This window comes from Lissotriton helveticus, chromosome 3_1 (assembly GCF_964261635.1).
Source record: "Lissotriton helveticus chromosome 3_1, aLisHel1.1, whole genome shotgun sequence".
Lineage (NCBI taxonomy): Eukaryota > Metazoa > Chordata > Amphibia > Caudata > Salamandridae > Lissotriton > Lissotriton helveticus.
The window spans coordinates 617,202,115-617,222,597 of record NC_136061.1 but is presented as its reverse complement, the minus strand read 5'-3'; the positions used below and the strand labels follow the sequence as shown (position 1 = coordinate 617,222,597).

At 44.3% G+C, this 20,483-nt stretch overlaps 1 protein-coding gene across 1 annotated transcript in view; it reads left to right on the top strand.

Annotated features, from left to right (window-relative positions):
• The window catches only part of ABCA12 (ATP binding cassette subfamily A member 12), a 644,885-nt gene that overhangs the window by 109,520 nt on the left and 514,882 nt on the right, over window positions 1-20,483 (top strand). Inside the window, exon 3 of the mRNA XM_078680598.1 lies at window positions 10,437-10,590. Within this exon, the coding sequence (XP_078536724.1) occupies window positions 10,437-10,590 (154 nt within the window). The remainder of the gene's footprint in view (window positions 1-10,436; window positions 10,591-20,483) is intronic.

Below are 20,483 nucleotides of genomic sequence, written 5' to 3'. Positions count from 1 at the left end.
CAAGGCCCGCGCTTTGAGGCCTGCGCCGGCGTTCCGCTGTGGCTCCGCTGATCTCCGCATGCGGCCGTCCGACAGCCTTCCAAGCCGGGTGGCAGGTGTCGGAGCGTTTCCCGGCCCAAAGCAGCCACAAAGTATGGGTCAAAAGGCTGAGGGGGCCAAGGATAATGAAGTATATTCCGCCGGTTCGGCGGAGCTTGGGAGTCAAGCGGCCATCTCTGACTCGAGCAAGCTCCGCCCCCCCGATTCTTGCACAGTTATCCAGTTATTTGTCTGCGCCTGGTTTGCCAGGTATTGTATATCAGCTGTGAATTTGGTGGGAGGGTCTCTCTCCAATTTCTTGTAATTCCTACGATCATGCAAGTGTTTCAGGCATCCTCGTACATTTCTATGGTTAGAATACCATTGCTCCGCCTTTATCGGTTGGCTTGATCACTATGTTTTCCATTTTCTCAAGTTCTTTGATTGCCTGGTTGCTGAGATTCCTGAAAACTCTTTTATTTTCCAGTCTGAGCTTATCAGTCTCCAAGGAGATGGCTTTTTCAAAAGCCAAGACAGCGGTTGACATCGAACTGCTTGGTGGATTGAATTGAAACTGTATCCACAGTCCAGTGTTAGTGTCTTTAACACTGGATTCCAGGAGTTGACCCTCAAAAAATACCTCTAAGCAGATTCCGTGGAAATATTCCGACAGGTCCAATCTTAGATTGGAAATTTTTGGTATTGTGCTTGGAACGAAACCCAGTCCTTTGTTTAGGACCACGAGTTGCAACTCAGAGAAGGTTACTTGGCTCAGATTCACTACATCCTTGTGCGCTTGCTGGTCCCTGGCTGGGGTTTGTGGTCTACATCCATTGGGAGTTCTGTCTGTTGTTCTACCTTCTGCCCTCTTCTTTTTCCTCTTCTTTGACTCTGGCCTCGCCCTAAAAAATGCATCTAGGCTGGTTGCCAGTCGTAACCAAATTTGGGGGGCTAGAAGTGATGCATATATGGGTTTCATCTGACAGGTTGGGAGGAGAATGTTTGAAAAGGGCTTTGTTATGAATAAAAACTCCTATCCCTCCACGGGCGGCATCCTCTTTTTCCATCCTGATTCACCTGGGGAAACTTATTAGAGGAGTCACTGAGATATTTGTCAGATCCTGACTGGTGGTGGCTGAGAAATCGGAACGTCTGAATTGTTAGGTTTGGAATCCCGTTTGGAAACATACGTTTGAAAGATAGATCTTTCTGAAGTTTGCTGATCTTGGCTTGTGTTAAATATTCTTTTGATTAATTCATAATTCTGTTGTTCTCCTCTTAATTTATTTTTGAAAACCATTATGGAGAGCTGTGCATTTAGTCCATTTTCTATGTCTACTAGCTGTGCGTCTGAGAGTCTTTTGGCAGTTTGGATTATGAGGACCAGCCACTTCTTCGTTCATTTCCGTGCAATAAGCGACCTTCTGCATCGTTGAGGAATATGTGTGGGGAATTGGAGAGAATAAGACCGTTAGGAGCTATGTTTCTGTGCAAATACTCAGTCATAATTGCCCTGCGCATCAATGTTTTCAATTGTTTCTTTTAAGTTCACCCAAAGACCCCACTCCCCAGTGTTTTCACCAGTCTGATATAAAGTAGTGTCAGTGATTAAGGGAGGTGCAGATAAAATAGATGATATAACATTGTCATCAAATGATAGACCTTCTGCCATTTCTAATAGTTGTAGATACTGGCCATGTGTACAACTGCACAAATGCCTAGCTCTACACCCAGTTAAACTTCAGCTCCTGTGGCTATGGAGGCCCACAATGCTTGCCTCACTCCCACAGAGCAGGAGATTATTCATCCAGTCGCATTCTCCTGGAAACTAATACTCAGTCACATATGAGCAACTGGACCGAGAAAAACAGGCCACAACCCTGTGAGTGGGTAACACTTCTGGAACTGACATATCACCAGTCCCATACCAGACAAAGCACCCAACTCTAGAAGCTGAAAGAAGTGAAGCACTGTACACTCAAAGGAATGAGTCGCCTTTGTTTTGTTTTACATTAGTTACTTTTGTTGTAAATATAAAAACAATGTTACATTCACAAGGATACAGTCAATCCATGAGTTTTACAAAGTTGTTGCCACCTAAATACAAGGTGGTGTCTTGGTTATGCACCAAGCATTAGCATCATGTGTAATGTCGCATTAGTTGATACTTACCTCAAAAATAGTTGTTGGTGATCTCTGTGCATCCTCTGCTGCACATGAGCCCCCCAGCCTCACCTGTAGCAGTAGCAACTCATCATCAGAGTCAGGATCTTGGTCTATGTGGATGTCGTGCAGACCCATCTTCATTGCAATATTGTGCAGTATGGCACAAGTGACGATGATCTTGCTGCATGTACCTGGTCTGTACAACAGTGCCCCACCAATTTTGTGGAGGCAGCTTAAGTGGGACTTCAGGATCCCAATGGCCCTCTCAATGATGGAGCATGTTGTCCTCTGTGCCTTGTTGTATTGCCTTTCACTTCTTGTCCGTCCCCTGAGTCAGGTGCAGTGTGAGTAGCCAGGGTCGCAAGGCACATGCACTGTCACCTTAAGAGCATAAGAAGTCAAACCATTAGATCACTTTACACACACCATGCTGGCCATTGTATACACTGAGTGTGTTATTCTTTTACTGATTAGGAAACCATCACCAAATTTACCCTGTGACTCTCAGTTGTAAATGTAAATGTAAATGTATTTCGATTTATATAGCGCACAAATCACCCAGGGGTCTCAAGGCGCTTGCTTAGGGAACCCGTCCTGGTATTCCCCTGTGAGATACCCCGGCAGGGTATTCACAAGGTGAAAGCCAGGCATCCCGCCGCGAGGGGCCGTAGTGGAGATTAAGCAAGCTATTGCCCAGAGTCGCAGAGTGTGCCCCGTGAGTCGAGTAGGCACCGGAGCGAGAATTGTCGAGTCCGTGGAATTTTTGAGCCCGAGACCCGCCGAGGCGGGGAATCGAACCCTGGTCCACGGCTGATCTCAGCTTCCGGGTCTGCCGCCTCTAACCACTGAGCCACGCTTCTCCACTCCACGCAGGGAATGAGTCATAGTCCCATATGTATGAAAGGTTTTTGCATATCTTAATGGTTTGAAATGCTATTTCTGGCCCTTAAGAATTGCAAAATAGTCTTTCAGCACATATGAGAGGCATATGCAGTGTCGCAAAATATGATTTCTACCCAGTAGAAAACGCATTTTGAGTTTCGTGAAATAGGAAATTGCAAATAGGGATTTCCTATTTGCAAATCTTTAACCACATATACATAGCATTTCCTAATTGCGACTAGTTGCAAAACGACCATTTAAGAAATACAATTACCACAGATTGGATCAGGCGGTAACCAGGTGCAAACTATATAAAGGTACCCAAAATGCATCAGGCTTTTTCACAATGGTGACCCTGTATGTTTTAGCGAGGAGGATGGGGATTTTGGAGGTGAAGCAGAGGACGAGGAGACAGGATAGAATATTTAGGGTGAGAGTCACCCTGTTTGAACAGACAGTGGAGGAGATTATTGATAGGTACATATTGAGTAGCCAGGTAATACGTGATATAATAGCTGAGTTACGATCTCAGCTACAAGCCCGCACACTCAGAAGCAACGCAATTCCACCAAATGTGCAGGTATTGTGTTGCCTACACCTCTTAGCGTCAGGCAGTTACCAGGTGGACTTAGCAGTGACAAGGGAGTGTCACAAAGTGCCATTTCCAGGTTCTTTTACTGGTTCCTTGACATCATGGTGAGCAAGGTCACCCAATATATCTAGTTTCCCAAAATCCTCCAATCATGGCAGCAAATCAAACTCATGTTCTACAGTAGGTGTCTCAAACCTTTTCAGTAATAAGCGCTACTTATGTTCAATAAAATTCATCCCAAGCTGCTAATTTTAGTGTTGTAATAGTGACCATATCAGATGAGATTACATTAGTGGTCACAATAGGCTAGATGACTAGCAATATCCTCATCAGTGCATCAGGCAGTGTTGCTGGTAGTAATGTTAATAAGCCTTTATCAATCTGCAATGTATCTACATGGGAAAGACATTACAGCCGCAGCTGCAATGCACAAACTTAATAATAAGTCTCCCCAGTGCCACCTGATTTATCACTCAAATTTCAGCTTTAGGTATATTTAGGAAATTATGAGGTTGCAAAATTTACACGTTTGACTTCAGTTGTGGATTCCACTGTGAAGGAACATGAATGGGTCATGTGTGTTGCGTGGGAATCAGGCCACAACGTCTGTTACGAGAAAGGAGGCATTACAAACTGTTTGCGCTTTTCCTGTAGATGTATTTTGTTGCGGATTGGGAACATATGACAATATGTGTGCCATCTGCACTGCCTATGATATTGCAGAGCTCTGCTACCCTGTAGAACAGGCTTCTCCAATGAGTAGGTCGAGAGCTACTGGTATCTCTACACCTACTTGTAAGTAACTCTCCTGTGTGCAGCCCAGCCTACTAAATTAGACACTTTTGAGTGGCTGAATTATTCTATGTTGACCAAAATTTAAAAGTGTATATTCAAGTCAAACGTGTAAATTTTGCAACCTCATAATTTCCAAAATATACCTAAAGCTGAAATTTGAGTGATAAATCAGGTGGCACTGGGGAGACTTATTATTAAGTTTGTGCATTGCAGCTGCGGCTGTTATGTCTTTCCCATGTAGATACATTGCAGATTGATAAAGGCTTATTAACATTACTACCAGCAACACTGCCTGATGCACTGATGAGGATATTGCTAGTCATCTAGCCTATTGTGACCACTAATGTAATCTCATCTGATATGGTCACTATTACAACACTAAAATTAGCAGCTTGGGATGAATTTTATTGAACATAAGTAGCGCTTATTACTGAAAAGGTTTGAGACCCCTACTGTAGAACATGAGTTTGATTTGCTGCCATGATTGGAGGATTTTGGGAAACTAGATATATTGGGTGACCTTGCTCACCATGATGTCAAGGAACCAGTAAAAGAACCTGGAAATGGCACTTTGTGACACTCCCTTGTCACTGCTAAGTCCACCTGGTAACTGCCTGACGCTAAGAGGTGTAGGCAACACAATACCTGCACATTTGGTGGAATTGCGTTGCTTCTGAGTGTGCGGGCTTGTAGCTGAGATCGTAACTCAGCTATTATATCACGTATTACCTGGCTACTCAATATGTACCTATCAATAATCTCCTCCACTGTCTGTTCAAACAGGGTGACTCTCACCCTAAATATTCTATCCTGTCTCCTCCTCCTCTGCTTCACCTCCAAAATCCCCATCCTCCTCGCTAAAACATACAGGGTCACCATTGTGAAAAAGCCTGATGCATTTTGGGTACCTTTATATAGTTTGCACCTGGTTACCGCCTGATCCAATCTGTGGTAATTGTATTTCTTAAATGGTCGTTTTGCAACTAGTCGCAATTAGGAAATGCTATGTATATGTGGTTAAAGATTTGCAAATAGGAAATCCCTATTTGCAATTTCCTATTTTACGAAACTCAAAATGCGTTTTCTACTGGGTAGAAATCATATTTTGCGACACTGCATATGCCTCTCATATGTGCTGAAAGACTATTTTGCAATTCTTAAGGGCCAGAAATAGCATTTCAAACCATTAAGATATGCAAAAACCTTTCATACATATGGGACTATGACTCATTCCCTGCGGTAACTTTAACTTGCGCAAAGTTTTCTTTTCAACAAAGTCCTTGCAAAGATTGCAGTGATATCAATGATTCCATAGAAGATGTCATGAGTGATGCAATATGTATGGTAATTAGCAGTGCATGGTGAGGGTGCGAGTTATAGTAACCTTAGGGCACAGAGCTAACTTTCACTAATGAATTTCAACTGGTTTGTATGTTTAACATTTTACTTAACTAGAACGTTACTTTAGCTTTTAGTTTTTTTAGTTCATTTCTAGAGTTTTCTTAACGTAAAGTAATATTGTGTTATCATATGTAAAGCCAACCTCCCACTTCACGCGGGCTCGCCCTCTGTCCAACCCATCAGCAGGGAGCCAACCTCCTGCAGGCAGCCAAACAAATGCCATGCACAGCATTGGGTCATGCCCTCTGGCCAGGCCCTGTGTCCAACTCCCTGCAGGTATGTTGGAGTTGCGAGTTGCTCTGTCCCTTTAAGAGCGGCTCGCAATCTCTATGAGCGTGCTTTCACGCTCTGTCATCTTTCGTTATTTCCAATGATTATATATGTACACTGTTATTCTCGTGCTTTGTTATTCTTTGAGATATGTCCTCGCAGCTGCGTGTTCGTTGTAACTGCCTCTACAGTTGTTTGGCAGTTGCAACGAAGACGAAGCTGGAGTCGGTTGTGGGCTTTACATTGTGAATCTACCTTCTTGAATAAACACTTATAAATTAAGTGTAACGCTTCAGATGCCTCTTTTCACCTTTACATTTGGCGACGAGGATGGGATACGTCCTTGGTAATGGTACTGGAAAAGCTTCGGCTAGACTTGTCAGAATCCTCAACAAATTACATGAGTATAATTTTGATATCAAGTACTTACCTGGTGGTAAGAATGCTAGGGCGGATTGTTTGTCTAGGATGCCTGTTGAGGAAGCATCATCCTTTGTAGAAGATGAGGTGGAGTGTGTTGTGGCACTTATTGATGACATGTTGCATGAAGATTCCCCATTGTCTAAAGACTCATGGATTTCTGAACTTGCTTAAGATACCCTTTTGCAAAGTGACATGTCTTTTGTCAGATCTGGTTGGCCTCATGAGAGAAATATCTCTTCAAATGTTAAACCTTTTGCTCAAGTCTCTGATGAGCTATCAATTGTCTCTGGATTCTTATTCCGCCATGATTTACTAGTTCCTCCTTCCAAGCTAAGATTTTTGTTGTTTAAAAAGAGCCAGGAGGGACATATGGGTGTGTCTGCGACCATTAGAAATTTAAAGCAATTTTATTGGTGGCCAGGTTTGGATTCTCAGGTGAGGTTGTGGATCTCTGATTGCAACACTTGTCTTATCTCTGATAAGCATTGGAGAACTTTTGAACCACATATTAATATGGTCCCACTTCCTGATTATGCTTGGGAAAAGGTCGCTTTGGATTTTGCAGGACCATTTGAGCTTCTTCCTACCAATATGAGACATATGTTAGTTTTGATCGATTATTTTTCCAAGTGGGTGTTTTTTTGTTTTGTTTCAGTTCCAGATACTGCTGCTGTCATCAAATGTTTGAAAATGCCTCTTTTCACCTTTACAAGGTAGCAATCACCAAGCTCGGAACAGCCTTTGGATGTGCGTAGTATGGGGTTGACCACAGGCCTGGCCCAGTCTAACCCATTAGTGCAGGCCCTCCTCCCAAGCCACTTCAGGCTCTGGGGACCCCATCACTGACGCTTTTTTTGGATGGGAGGGGGCATGTGGTCTCCCTCTCGAGCCAATTTGGGCCCAATTGTGTGGGAGGAGGTGTATGAAAGGTTCTACGGGGGTGTGAGTGGGTGCATTAGTGATTTTTGTGAATGATGTCATCAATGATGTAATTTGAGATGCCATCAGTGATGTCATCAGTCTTGTCACTGATCATGACATATGTGATGTAATATAACGCCCCTATAACCTTTGGTTTGTGCAGTGAATAGCCCACTTCCAGGCTCCTGGGAGCTCTAGGGCGTGGCGTTCGAGGTGCGGCAAGCCGTCACCAAATTGCATTCTTTTCCCCGCAGGGCTTCCTCGCCCACTCACGGATTTAAACAGCGTTTCCACAATGATGATTCAGTTCCGTTTTTATTTCATTACAGCATGCCAGTAACAAAACTCTACGCGTTTCAGTCTCTATAGAGACCTTGCTCACGAGACTGACAGGAACACACATTTTTTTCTTGTTTTAAATCACATCTACAAAAAATTACATCACTTCCTGGTGAGAGCACCTAAGCATTCTGGTTAATATAGTGCAACTAAAGTAAACAGTAAACAAACAACTTAAATTTTGGCATAATTCAGATATGTGTTGAATTATATTTATCAAATCATCTGATTTATCGTGACTCGCAATTTTTCAATGCGCAACCTACTTTTGAGTGTGGCATCTTACAATGTGATTGTCATTGTTATTCTACCCTGTTGATAAAGATGCTTCATGCAATTTCCTTTGTGAATGAAAATTCCTCATTGATTATCAGTACTCAAGCCCTACAGTGGGCAATTGCACTATAGCAACACATTTCTATTGCCTATGCTGGCAGCAACTTTAGCTCCCACCCTCCAGTGGGCCTACACTTCAAACTATACTGTGATGCCTCCATCTAATCGCTGCATGAAATCTATCATCAGCTAATGTAGCTAGGTTAGGACTCTATACACAGTCCCGAGTCCTAACAAAAAATGCAAACAGAGACATAAGGGCTAGGGTAGCGATACCTTAACCCCGAGGTCTGCTGGTGGGGTCCCAGAAGAACTCGGCATGGCCAAAATTATATATTTTTGAAATGTTGCAGTGAATCCACAAAGGATACGAGGATCCACAGTAAAAAAAAAAGAAAAGTACAGGCTTTCGCCCATTTCAATTAAAACCCCCACCCCCGGTGAGACAGGGCAGAGGTTGAGGTGTGGTATATATTTTAGGGGGAGGGGCGTGACGCCACTCAGGCAGGGAAATGTACTAAACTGCTACCTCCCAGCGGGAACAAAAAAAACTGGTCTCCTAGGGTTAGAACAATGTCAGCTCCCTCTGCAGCAGCGATGGAAGCAATCATGGGAGCCGGCGGGGCTGCGGGGCCCGGCGCTTTTCCCAGCAGCCCCTAATGTGGAACTACCCCACTTAGCAAAAACAAAATGCCGGGACCAGCTGTGGCATGCCCCGAGTGGGCACTAGGTCATGCCACTTTGTAATTAAAAAAAGAAATTAGAATACCGGTGGGGCTGCAGGGTCCCTGGGGCTCCCCCCACAGACCTTAACAATAATAATAATGGTCTGCAATGCCCCAGGTGGGAACCGGGGCACCCCTTAAATTTAAATAAAATGCACACTCCTGCTACGCCCCATACGGCCAGTGGGTTGAGATGGAGACAGCCAGATTTAAAAAAACAAAAAAAAGCAAAAGGGGAATAATATATGTGAGGTGACACTGTTCCTTCAAGGATCGCCCCATAAGGCCCTGGGAAGGATAATGCATATATTTTGGTTTTGGTGATATCCCTAGAAGGGTCAGGGCCATCATCAAAGTTACTTCAACGTTTTGGCGGAGCTGAAGTGAGTTCTGCAACTCCCTAGCAATACTAGAAAAAAAACATAAGTCTCCTGGGTCACTGGAACCATGATTCCAGAAGAACTTACCATATTTTTTTAAAGCATTTCCCATGCAGGAAAGTTAGCGCTACAATTGGGACTGCAGTGTCACCTAGGGCCGGTTATATTTTTGCATTTTATGTGTCCAAAAGAAGTATCACATAAAACACAAGGCTTTTTTGTAGCATTTTTTGGGGGTTAAAATGTTAAAATGTGGACTAAGAGATATTTTTTTCTATTTTATTTTCTAATAATGTGTCTCTGATTACTTATTTTCAGATGTTCCACTCCCTATAATGTAATAATAAAACCTATGTAAAAACAAAGAGTCACAGATATGTAGTTTAATAAAACTTTATTAAAAAAAGTAAGCGATCAATGATAATAAACATTTCATTGTGCGCATTATTTAACTATACATTTGATTACAATTATTGGAAATTTTTGGAGAAAGATGATAGATCTGCTTTATATGTAGGGTGTTGGGTGCGGGGTGGGGGTGGGGGAGTTTGGCTGTCTGGAGGGGGTTTCACTTGAAGACAGTGCATGGCGGGGAGTTGGCTTAAAGTATGATAATAAAATATTATTTTACATTTTCAGTTACTATATATATATATATATATATATATATATATATATATATATATATATATATATATATATATATGTGTGTATATATATTTATATATATATGTACGTATGTATTGCAATTATCCATTTCAGTGTTGCATGATCACTTCTTGTGTATTCTGTGAATACCATTTTATGTAACAATTTTCCAAAACATTTGCTTGAGAATAAAGCACTCTGTGCTGAAATCCTCTTTGCAATTTTGCAACGTGACGTATTTCTGATGTCAAGGCACCTTATGAACAAAGCATTTGCGCTCATTGTTTGGTAAAAAGGCACCCTGTAACTCGTACATAATTACCCCCTCTTCATGCATGTATGTACACAGCAGAACAGGGCTATGCTGCCCAACAGGTACCACAAAGCAGCTGTTAGGTCTGGGAAAGAATCTTACTAACTTAGCAGGCTGTACAGAGGCATATACTACTGATAAACTGTGTTGTAAAGTGGCAGGTAAATAGTTCTAACTAAAGACAAGCCTGGCCTCTAGTTCTTACTGTGCCTCATTATGTCTTGCAGGTCACCTGGCTTCTCGAAACCTCCCCAGCACTGGCCTGGTTCCTTTCTTAGAAACCTACCTCTGTGCGACGGATTCAAGATGCAAGAACGTGTCTTACGAAGCCAACTCAACCTCCAACTCCTGTGATGCTTCTAACAATGGTTCAAGCACTAGGTAAGCGATTGTCTCCTTTTTCAATTTTCAGACACTGGTCCTGATTTCTTTTTCATTATCCTCCTAACCATTCTGTCTACTCTGAAATGTTTTTATCCCTATCAGCAAGGCTGTGTTCAGCAATGTGTCAACAGGGGAGAAAGGGTGGAGTGTGGACAGGCTTTGCATGATCTCTTAGAAGATAGTCTGGCCCTACGAGGCATCTCTAAGGAGTATCATGTGTGAAAAAATAGTTGTACAAAGGTGAGGCCTTCATTGTTATAGCAAATATATTTGATGGCCATATGGTGTTGGAAGGTTGTATTTGGGGACATTCACATTTTACCTGTTTTAGAGAACTTATGACTACTGACAATATATACACAATATGTCTAACAGTAGGGAAGAAGTTCTCACTTTATAAAACTTCATTGGATCTGCGACAAGATCCCAAGTTGGCATCTCAGTCACTGTCTTGGGCTCCTATGAAGATAGTCTTTCCTTGAACCTGGGGAGAGAATATTTTCTGCTGTGGTGCAGCGCATGACCTGTTTGCATATTTCTGGACTATATGTGGTGAAAAGTTGATTTTTAAGCACACCACATCAGCGTGACAGGATTTAGTATCACTTATTGCAGTGGTTCCCAAACTTTTTTGCCCTGTGGCTCCCTTGACCTAATCGGCAGTTGGCTGTGGCTCCCACCATTTTTTTACCACGCCCCTTTAAGAGACTCCCCCCACACCCACAGAACCCCCTCGGGATCCCACTTAAAACACTGGTTAAACCCCTCCATTCGTAGGAAGAGGCCTCTGGTGTCTGTGGTAACCCCAGCCCCCCCATGCTTTATAACGTGCTGCCACTATCACCATGTTGTGGAACAACGTCGAATGTGTACATCAGTTCTCATGTCTGACTTTTGTTTATTGAGTTAATTCACTTTCCAGGTTCTCTGTATTCCTCGCTTTATTTTGGGGAGCTGAGGCAATGTGCCCTTCCTCCTGCCCTTCAGATGCCACGGCAGGGGCATAACGTTCAATAGTGCAGCCGGGGCAGGGGCACCAGGGCCCAGAGTTCTGAGGGACCCACTGCTCTCCGACCCCAACTGTAGGTGCTCTTAAACTGCCAACCCCAGGTATCAGGACCGTTTTCCGTGCTTGAGCTAGGGCCCACGGCAGCTTTCTACAAGATCAAAGACCACAGGCCCATCACCGCAGTGTGGCCTTTTAGAACTTAAATCTCATTCTCAGAAGAATTCATGAATAGTCCCTTGAGAGGCGACCTTTTACAATTCCAGTAACAGGCGTTTGTTTCTAGAATCCCCATCATGGTCGATTGACTGCTGGTTGCTGCCACCCTACCTCCCTCCCACCGTGGACAGACTCTGTACACAGCCCACTTCTGCAACCCATGTTTCTGACAAATATAAATATAACTCCTGCAGCTTGGATCGCCTGGCCTGACCCCCGCACCATCAAATTCCTGCAGGCTGTAGCACTTCAGCGTGACCCCTGCAGGCTTCTAACTCCTGCAGCTCGGCCCGCCCAGCCTGGCCCCTGGGCACTGTGGAACCAGAAGCCAGTCCCCCGGCCAATCTATAACCCACAGACCGGTTCCCTGCACCCATTTAAACGCCTGACCCTTGCAGCCTAGACTTGTCAGCCTTCTGCCTCTAAACCTCGCAATGTACACTCAGATTGACCCCAAACTCGTAATCCAGTCATTCTCATACATTTCTTTCTGCTCTTGAAATTCATAACACAACGGCACCTCTCAGCCAAATAAATATCAATGCACTTTCTGCCTCACAGTCACACTTGCAGCTTTTACAGCTATAAATCACAAGTGCCGCCATTACCCACTGATATTGTCACCCAGTCTTCTCTCTCTCCGAAATGAGAACCTTTCACACTGCACGCAGATTTGAGCAGCAATTGCCTGACCAACACAACGCTCGACCATAGCTGCCAAGGTTTCAAGATTTCTTTGTATGACATGTTCATAATTTCAGTTTAATTATGAGTGACATTTTAGTGACTATGAGTGACACTTTCTCTCGCACAATATCAAGCAATGAAGACTAGTGAAATAGGCATAGGACCGAGTAAATAACACTTAACACAAACAAGTACAGCGCATTGTGAACAAAACTGTAATATTTAAAAAGTGAACTCCACTCAAACACTAATAAGCTGCGCGCAAACCGGGCGGACCTCTCTGGGTTGATGGTTTATTTCTTATGTCACAAATAGCAGTCTTATTTATGCAGTCAGTGGCACAGATCACACCATGACTCACAGACTATCATAGAGTCTCTGCTGACTTTGATGATGCTGCTGGCACAGAAAGTAATTTGAGACAGGGGCACCACACACAGTCAGTTACAGTGTGACCCAGTGACCCCACTGTCCCAAAACGAGCTGGTGGGCTATCACAACACGTACCCACAGCGCAACACCCATTGTACTCCAAGAGCTTCAGCCCGCACCCCCCCCCCCACCCACCTCTCTCGTCTGTGTGTGTCAGCCCGGGCTGAGACAGCTTTCCCGAGGACACAAACAGCCGCCCCAAGCACTTCACAGGTCTTTAAAAGACCGTTTGCATGTGAATGAGGCTTCCTTGTTGTTTCACCCCTTCTAAGACCCCCCGCAGCTCCACTCAGCCCATTGCATAAAGCTTCAGCCCTCCCCCCGAAATGTGGCTCTTGTTGAGCCTCTGATACCCACTCCCTCCCTGCCCATAACTGGCTAGCATGCAATTTCCCTCATCGTGCGCGCGGTACCCCTGGCACCTCATTACGGCGCCCCTGGCACCTCATTACGGCGCACCGGGGTGCCGCGGCGCACAGTTTGGGAACCACTGACTTATTGGGTTTCGGTTTCTCTTTTAATGCACATTGAGCCGAAAGGCCTAGTGCAGCGTGGAAAGTCACATTTCAGTTTAGGGGACAATGTGTGGCAAATTGAACATTCTAAACCTACTGCAACAGTTACAAGAGGACTTAAAAACCCAATATTTACAAGATAATTGAGATTCAACTCCCCTCCAAAGGAAGTTTTGAAAAATTGGTAGCAAATCGTGCACCATAAGCACGTTTCTTCAGTCTTTATTTCCAGTCTTATTGTATAACTTTTATGTTATTTGTAGACGTCAGTAAGGTGGATAACATTTACAAGCTATTTGAGCATCCTCCTCACAAAAAAAGCCTTGGAAAACTGATTACAAATAGTATAGTTTAAGCACATTTCTTTAGTTATTGTTCTGTTTGTACTCTGTTTTCACACACCTAATACGTTGATGGTATTTGCAAAACAGGATGCTGTAAAAGACAAGTCTCTTGCTGTCAGAGAGAGGTTGCTTCAATTCTAAGCTCTCTAACACATAGACTGTTCAATCTCTATTCTGTTAAAGCTGGAATGTTTCCATCTGAGCAGAGGCCAGACTAATTTGCATACAATTGGGTCCAAACTGAGGTGGCATGGTGTTGAAAATACTGATGGCTTTAAGTAACTACCAGAGGCTGAGATTGATTCAAGCATTCCATGTATATTTTAGTGTGATTCCGTTAAAGGAGCGGGTATGCCAAGACGTGGGTCCTGTGCACACAGAACAATTGGAAACAAGCTATACTCGACTGATGCACCCTAATAAGGGCAAAACCAGTTGTAGGTTGCTTGTGTTCCGGTTCAGGGAGGACATGGCCTGTAGTGGCAGACAGAGCAGGTAAGCGCAGTGTGGTGGAGGCTGGAGGGGGGAAAGTCGACAGACAGCAGAATAGGTAAAATTAAATAAATAAATAAAACCTATTCTGCTGACTCCCCACCCTGCTCAACCGCCCCACCGACCTAACATGCACTGGCTGTGACTGCCTGCCTGCCAATTTGGGCTGGACTGTTCCGATTGGAGCAGGGTCAAGACAAATTTGCATACAGCTGGGTCCCAACTGAGGTGGCATGGTGTAGAAAATAATGATAGACTGGGATTTAGTCCTGAGTATTTACCAATGGCTGGGATTAATAGACACATTCCATCTATCACTTTTGTGTATACTTCAATCTCTACTCTCAATGAATCAATTAGACCATTTGCAGAGTGCACTACTTACCCGTGAGGGTCTCAAGGCGCTTTGGGGAGGGGGGAGGCTGCTGCTGCTCGAAAAGCCAGGTCTTGAGGAGTCATCTGAAGGTCAGCAGGTCTTGGGTCTGCCGTAGGGGGATGGGGAGGGTGTTCCAGGTCTTGGCGGCGAGGTGGGAGAACGATCTGCCACTGGAGGTCGCTCTTCGGATGCAGGGGACTGTGGCAAGGGCGATGTCGGCGGAGCTAAGCTGGCGGTTGGGGGGTAGAATCTGAGTTATCTGTTAAGATATGCTGGTCTGGTGTTGTGGAGTGCCTTGTGTGCGTGGGTGAGGTGCTTGAAGGTGATCCTCTTGTTGACGGGGAGCCAGTGCAGGTCTCTCAGGTAGAGTGTGATGTGGCTGTGGCAAGGGATGTTGAGGATCAGGCGGGCAGAGGCGTTTTGAATGCGTTGAAGTCGTTTCAGGAGTTTTGCCGAGGCTCCTGCGTAGAGTGTGTTTCCGTAGTCCAACCTACAGCTGACGAGGGCCTGGGTGACCGTTCTTCTCGTTTCGGTAGGGATCCACCTGTAGATCTTGCGGAGCATGCATAGGGTGTTGAAGCAAGAGGATAAGACAGCGTTGACCTGCTTTGTCATGGAGAGGGTGGAGTTGAGGATGAACCCTAGGTTGCGTGCGTGGTCAATGGGTGTTGGAGCTGTTCCCAGTGCGGTCAACCAACAGGAGTCGTCCCGGGCCAAGGGGATGGATCCGAGGATGTGGACTTACGTCTTGTCCGAGGTTAGCTTCAGGCTGTTCTTCATCCACTCGGCGACGGCTTTCGTCCTTCGTGGTGGTTGGTTTTGGCGGTGTGGGGATCCTTGGTGAGCACTTTATCGTCCATCTCTCACAAAATATTCTTGGCTCTAAAATCCTCGGAAAGTCATATAGTCTGAAACACAACCCATTTTTGCAAAAATCTACTGTAAGAACATGCATCAAGGGCAGAAACTGAGCAAATTAGTTTTAAAGTGGTTGCCAGGGGTAGAAGATGCTAACTCTGTATTGCATTTGGTACCTCTGTACTGCCCTTGCTACCCTTTCAGAGTTCTTGATGGTAGTGGTAGGATCTGTAAGTATTTTTTTAGTTTACAATCCTTTCCCTCCAGCTAGCTACTGGACAGCAAATAACTCACTGCTGAAGAGCTTAGCATGAGACAAGGAGCCAACTTTTAAAGCCAATGGCAGTAAAAGGTTTGTTATGTTGCTTTGACTGCTTCTGGCATTTAGCAAATGAATGCCCGTTGCAGCACAGAACCAGTACCCCAAATGCAGCATACCCAGGAGCACTAGTAGGTGCAGATTAATAAACAATAATAATACCTTTGTGTAAAATATTTGCCAAAAGTGCAGGAAGAATAATATTATAGTTTGTTCAATGTTTTCACATATAGCCCAGTGGGCACATTTATGTGCAATGCTAGGGTGAAGAATACAATAACTTATTGGAGGAATGTTCAATAGTAGCTTGACAGCTTACTTTCATAAACAATGGTGCATATAGGAGCCTGGCATCTTGTAGGAGCAATGGAGCTAGTTCAGAACAATTGAAGGAGGTTCTGGAAAAATGAGAGTGATCGTACTACAAGAAAAAGACTGGGCTGCCTACAGCTTAGGGCCTGATTACGAGGATGGCGGACGGGTTACTGTATTACAAAAGTGACCGATATCCCACGTACCCTATTCTGAGTTCCATTATGTTCCATTGGATATAATGGAACTGGTAATATGGAGGACAGGATATCCGTCACGTTTGTAATGGAGTAACCCGTCCGCCAAATTCGTAAACATGCCCCGAGTGTCTACAGTGTACTAACAGGCAGAAAACTAGACACATTAAACAAGCCCTGCAAACCTGCTCTTAATGTCCTTTGATTTTCAAAGGGTGAATTCTGGGCCTTCTGAGCAGGATGCATAACTCCAAGACAGAAAATATCTGCACTTTGCACTTTCCATTTTAAGCATGGCCCCACCTGCTAACTTAGCTTCTTACTCCCACAGCATTCTGCAATCGTTAAAGGCATGATACCTATAACCCTGATAGCCTGTGTCCTCCCAGAAGCTCTACTCACGCTCCTGCTATCCCTTCTGCTCCACCTTCAGCTAAATGTATGCCTTACAGAGAAGCTCATAGGAGCTCTACCTTTACACAAAATGAAATATGTGTCTCCTGCCTCCCAGGGGCCTTCTTTGGCTTGCCCTTGAATCTTTTGAACACTGACCCATTATTTTTAAACATAAACCATTCCGTTTCTCATTGGAAGTTGTCAGGGATCACAGATGTGACCTCTAGCTTGCTCCCTGCAATTCCTGGCACTTCGAGACCCCTGAGATTTGATTGGTATAGAAAACTTGAGACATAACTGCAGGGGGCAAGCAATAGTTGGGTTTGAGTTCCTGCAATAGGAGTATGAATTGACAGAGGCTGAGTGACAGAGGCTGAGTGGTATAGACACTTACAGATTGGAGATGCCCTTAAGAGACATATACTAGAGGGGTAACAACTGCTGGAGTCAACACCACTTGAAGACCATCTTCTCATGGAGCCCATAGATGATAAAACAGTCTCTATAATCTACAAAAAGCTAATAAATATTTCCCCCAATCCTATGTTGGCATTGAGAGAGGCCTGGGCAGAACACCTGGGTGATTTGGGCATTGGCGAGTGGACAGAAGCCATCCAAAGCCCGCGAGAGGTAGTGATTCATATCCGTTTTCGACTGGTGCAGCTGAGAATCGTAAACAGATAGTACTAATCTAGAGCGGCAGATAGGAAAGGGGGAAAGAGGGACTCTGCTCTCTGTTTGTGAGGGTGTGGGCAAGAAGGCAAATACTGTCTATCAACAATACAGACACTGACATTGACTCTTAAGTCCAGAATTACTTTGTGCCGACGCATCGCCTTAAATCCTGTGCTTTGACGACGATGGATAGCCTTTTGCTTTCCATATCGTGGATCTGTCAATGACGTATCTAAGGTACTGTTCAGTTGGCCAAGGCTGATCCCTTTGCCCGACCCGTACTTAATCACTTTAGCGGCACTGGTTAGCAGAGCTAAGGCCAACAAAAAGAATCCAGCAAAAAGCAGAGGAGGAAGGGAAAACGTTTAAAGGTGCCCCTTCAGAAGGACCATTTATAATATGTTTACCTTTATGATGGAAATCCCTGTCTACAAATGTGTGTAGGTAAAGATTTGCGTCAAAATCCATCATGACTGCATGGAAATGTCATGTACCACTCATGGAATGCCCCCTTGCACATAGCGCTATTTGCATCACTTTAGGCAACTTTCAAATTTGAATCATGATTTGCGTTTGAAAGTGAATCCCATCAGTTTTGTAATGCAAGCCCCTCACAAAGTAATTCTGGACTTAAGAGTCAATGTCAGTGTCTGTAATGTTGATAGAATGGGAAAGGGTAAAGCAGAGCTGATTTGTGCAGAACTGCAGTGGACAAACCAGAAATTAACAGTGCTCTGTCCTGTTTAAATGATGTTTGGGAGACATAAGAAACATTTTCAGCTGTCAGCCCAGCCATCAGTAGATGTGGTGATGGTGTGGTGTGGTGTGCACTAAAGCCCTCAGCCAACAGTCATTGCTGTGGAGGGGTAACAATAGAAATGTTCAATAGTTTTTTACTGGTGTCTGCCTCTTACTGTACTACTTCTCCCTTCTCCTTTTAGGTCAACCCAGACAGCACAGTCTTACATTCTGTACATTGCTTACCATTGTTTGGTTGTTTTATCACTCTCATTTGTCTGCTTCTTAATTGTGTCCTAGCTTGTCAATCTTAAATGTGCCCCTCCCATAAGATAAAGCCTCTTTACCATATCTTTTGATTGGCTGGCTGCTATGCTTCCACTGCTTGCTTTACAAGCACTACTTTGTTTTTGGTTAAGCACCCCACAAGAGTGCATGTATTTTCCAGCTGTCCCCCTCATGTACTTCTCTCTTCTAGCTGCTGTCTGTCACTTGTATCCTTATTCCTGCCTCCTCCATGGTGTATTTGCTCTCATGTGCTGCCCTGTTGCTTTCTCACCCATGTACTTCTGCCCCACCTGCTCCAGTTTGCTCTCTTGCCCGTTGCTTCTCTTCCCTGCTTCCACTCTCTGTGTTTCTTCCATTGCCCCACCCTCTGTGTTGCTTCCCCTCACTCACTCACTCCTCCTCTGTTGCCTGTTGTTTCTCCTTGATACCTGTGGCTTCTGTGTTTTTTCTGTCCTCTTGACCTCTATTTTCCTTCCCCCGTGCACTTCAACCCTGTCGTTCGCTGCTTCTCCTCGCCACCCTCACATTGCTTTTCCCCACCCATGACCTCAATGTTGCCCCACCCATGTCCTCCACCTTGCCCCTCCAGACATAAAAAAAATACTTTCATGCATTTTTATTTGAGGATCCAATAGCATAGGCAAATACAAAGAAATACATGGCTGTGTCATTTTGTAGGCACGTGCATGTGTGGTGTGCGTGCCTAAACAGTATGTGGCCATTTGTATCATCAGATTTGTTCTTATTTAGCCATGCTGCACAGCATCGGGGATGCTGTTCTGTATGGTTAAAAACCATTGATAAAGTCAATAGGTCTCAAATGCAAGAGCTCTTGGCTTTGCCAATGTTTGTTATCTCTTTTTTCCTTCTTGCCATGCTGCGTTGGGCATCGTTAACTACTTCACTTACAAAACTGGTTTACTTCTTCTTGCAGCCCATCTTCAGACTCACCACACTCTGATTTGTCTGTTGACCTATCCCACTCCACAGCAGCCTCCATCTCTAAATGTAATCTTTATTACTGTCTGTACCAAGAATACCCTGCATTTCTACCTTGGCTCTGTTACCTTGTCACTCTTATACTAGTGAAACCCTCACCTTACTCCTATTTCTCTTCTCTTGAACTTTTGATTGGCATTCCGACACTAAATACATTATTTTCAACTAACTAGCTATTCTACCTATTTTACGTAAAACATTGTTGCCCCATCACTTTAAACTATTTTCTTTACCAACTCTTGGAGCGGTGCGTTCATAATTAGACAGGGTCATTGTATGAGCTCCTCTCTCTTTCCCTCATTCAATATGTGGCTCGAGACGGTCTTTTTGCAGAAACCGCACTTATTGCAGTCACAAACCTCCTCCTAGTCTCCGTTATCACCAGACCCTTCTTCAAGCTCATTTTTCTAGTCATTGGCATCACCCTATCATCCATACCAAACTCTACCCTTGGTGTTTCTTGAAAAACCCTCTTTTGTCTTTCTTTATACCTGTTTTTTAGGTCGAGCTTCAGCGTGCATGCGCTGTCTGAAAGACCTGCTGTAATCTATCTACAGAGGAAAATTCTGCCTGCTCCTTACCATCGGTTCACGTCTGTGTCGGTCTTCTTTGATGAGTCCTTATTGGTTGACACACCGGTACATCATTTCCGTTTTGTACTCGGGAGCACCGGCCAACTACAATTCCCTTACGTGGTAGTGGTTTATTGTTCCTTTGAGGACTACTTCAGTAAAGGAAAAGTGTTAAAGAAAGCAGGAAATATAACGCTGCAGGCTGTCTGTGGCTTCACCACTCTCCACTGCTCCTTGCTCTCCAGCTCAGCTGGGACTCTAACTTCTTTTTTCTCCATTTTTGGACTTCTTTTTATAAACGAGTACTGGGAAACTGCCCTTGACACGTTCAGTGCAACCGTTCCACCAGACACAAATGCATAATCTCACTAGTGCAAAAGAACAGCACCTGCATGGATAGGTAGTCAGGCTTCATTTACAGGCCTTCTTCCCTTATTTTGTATTAACAGTGTAAGTGGGTGTGCA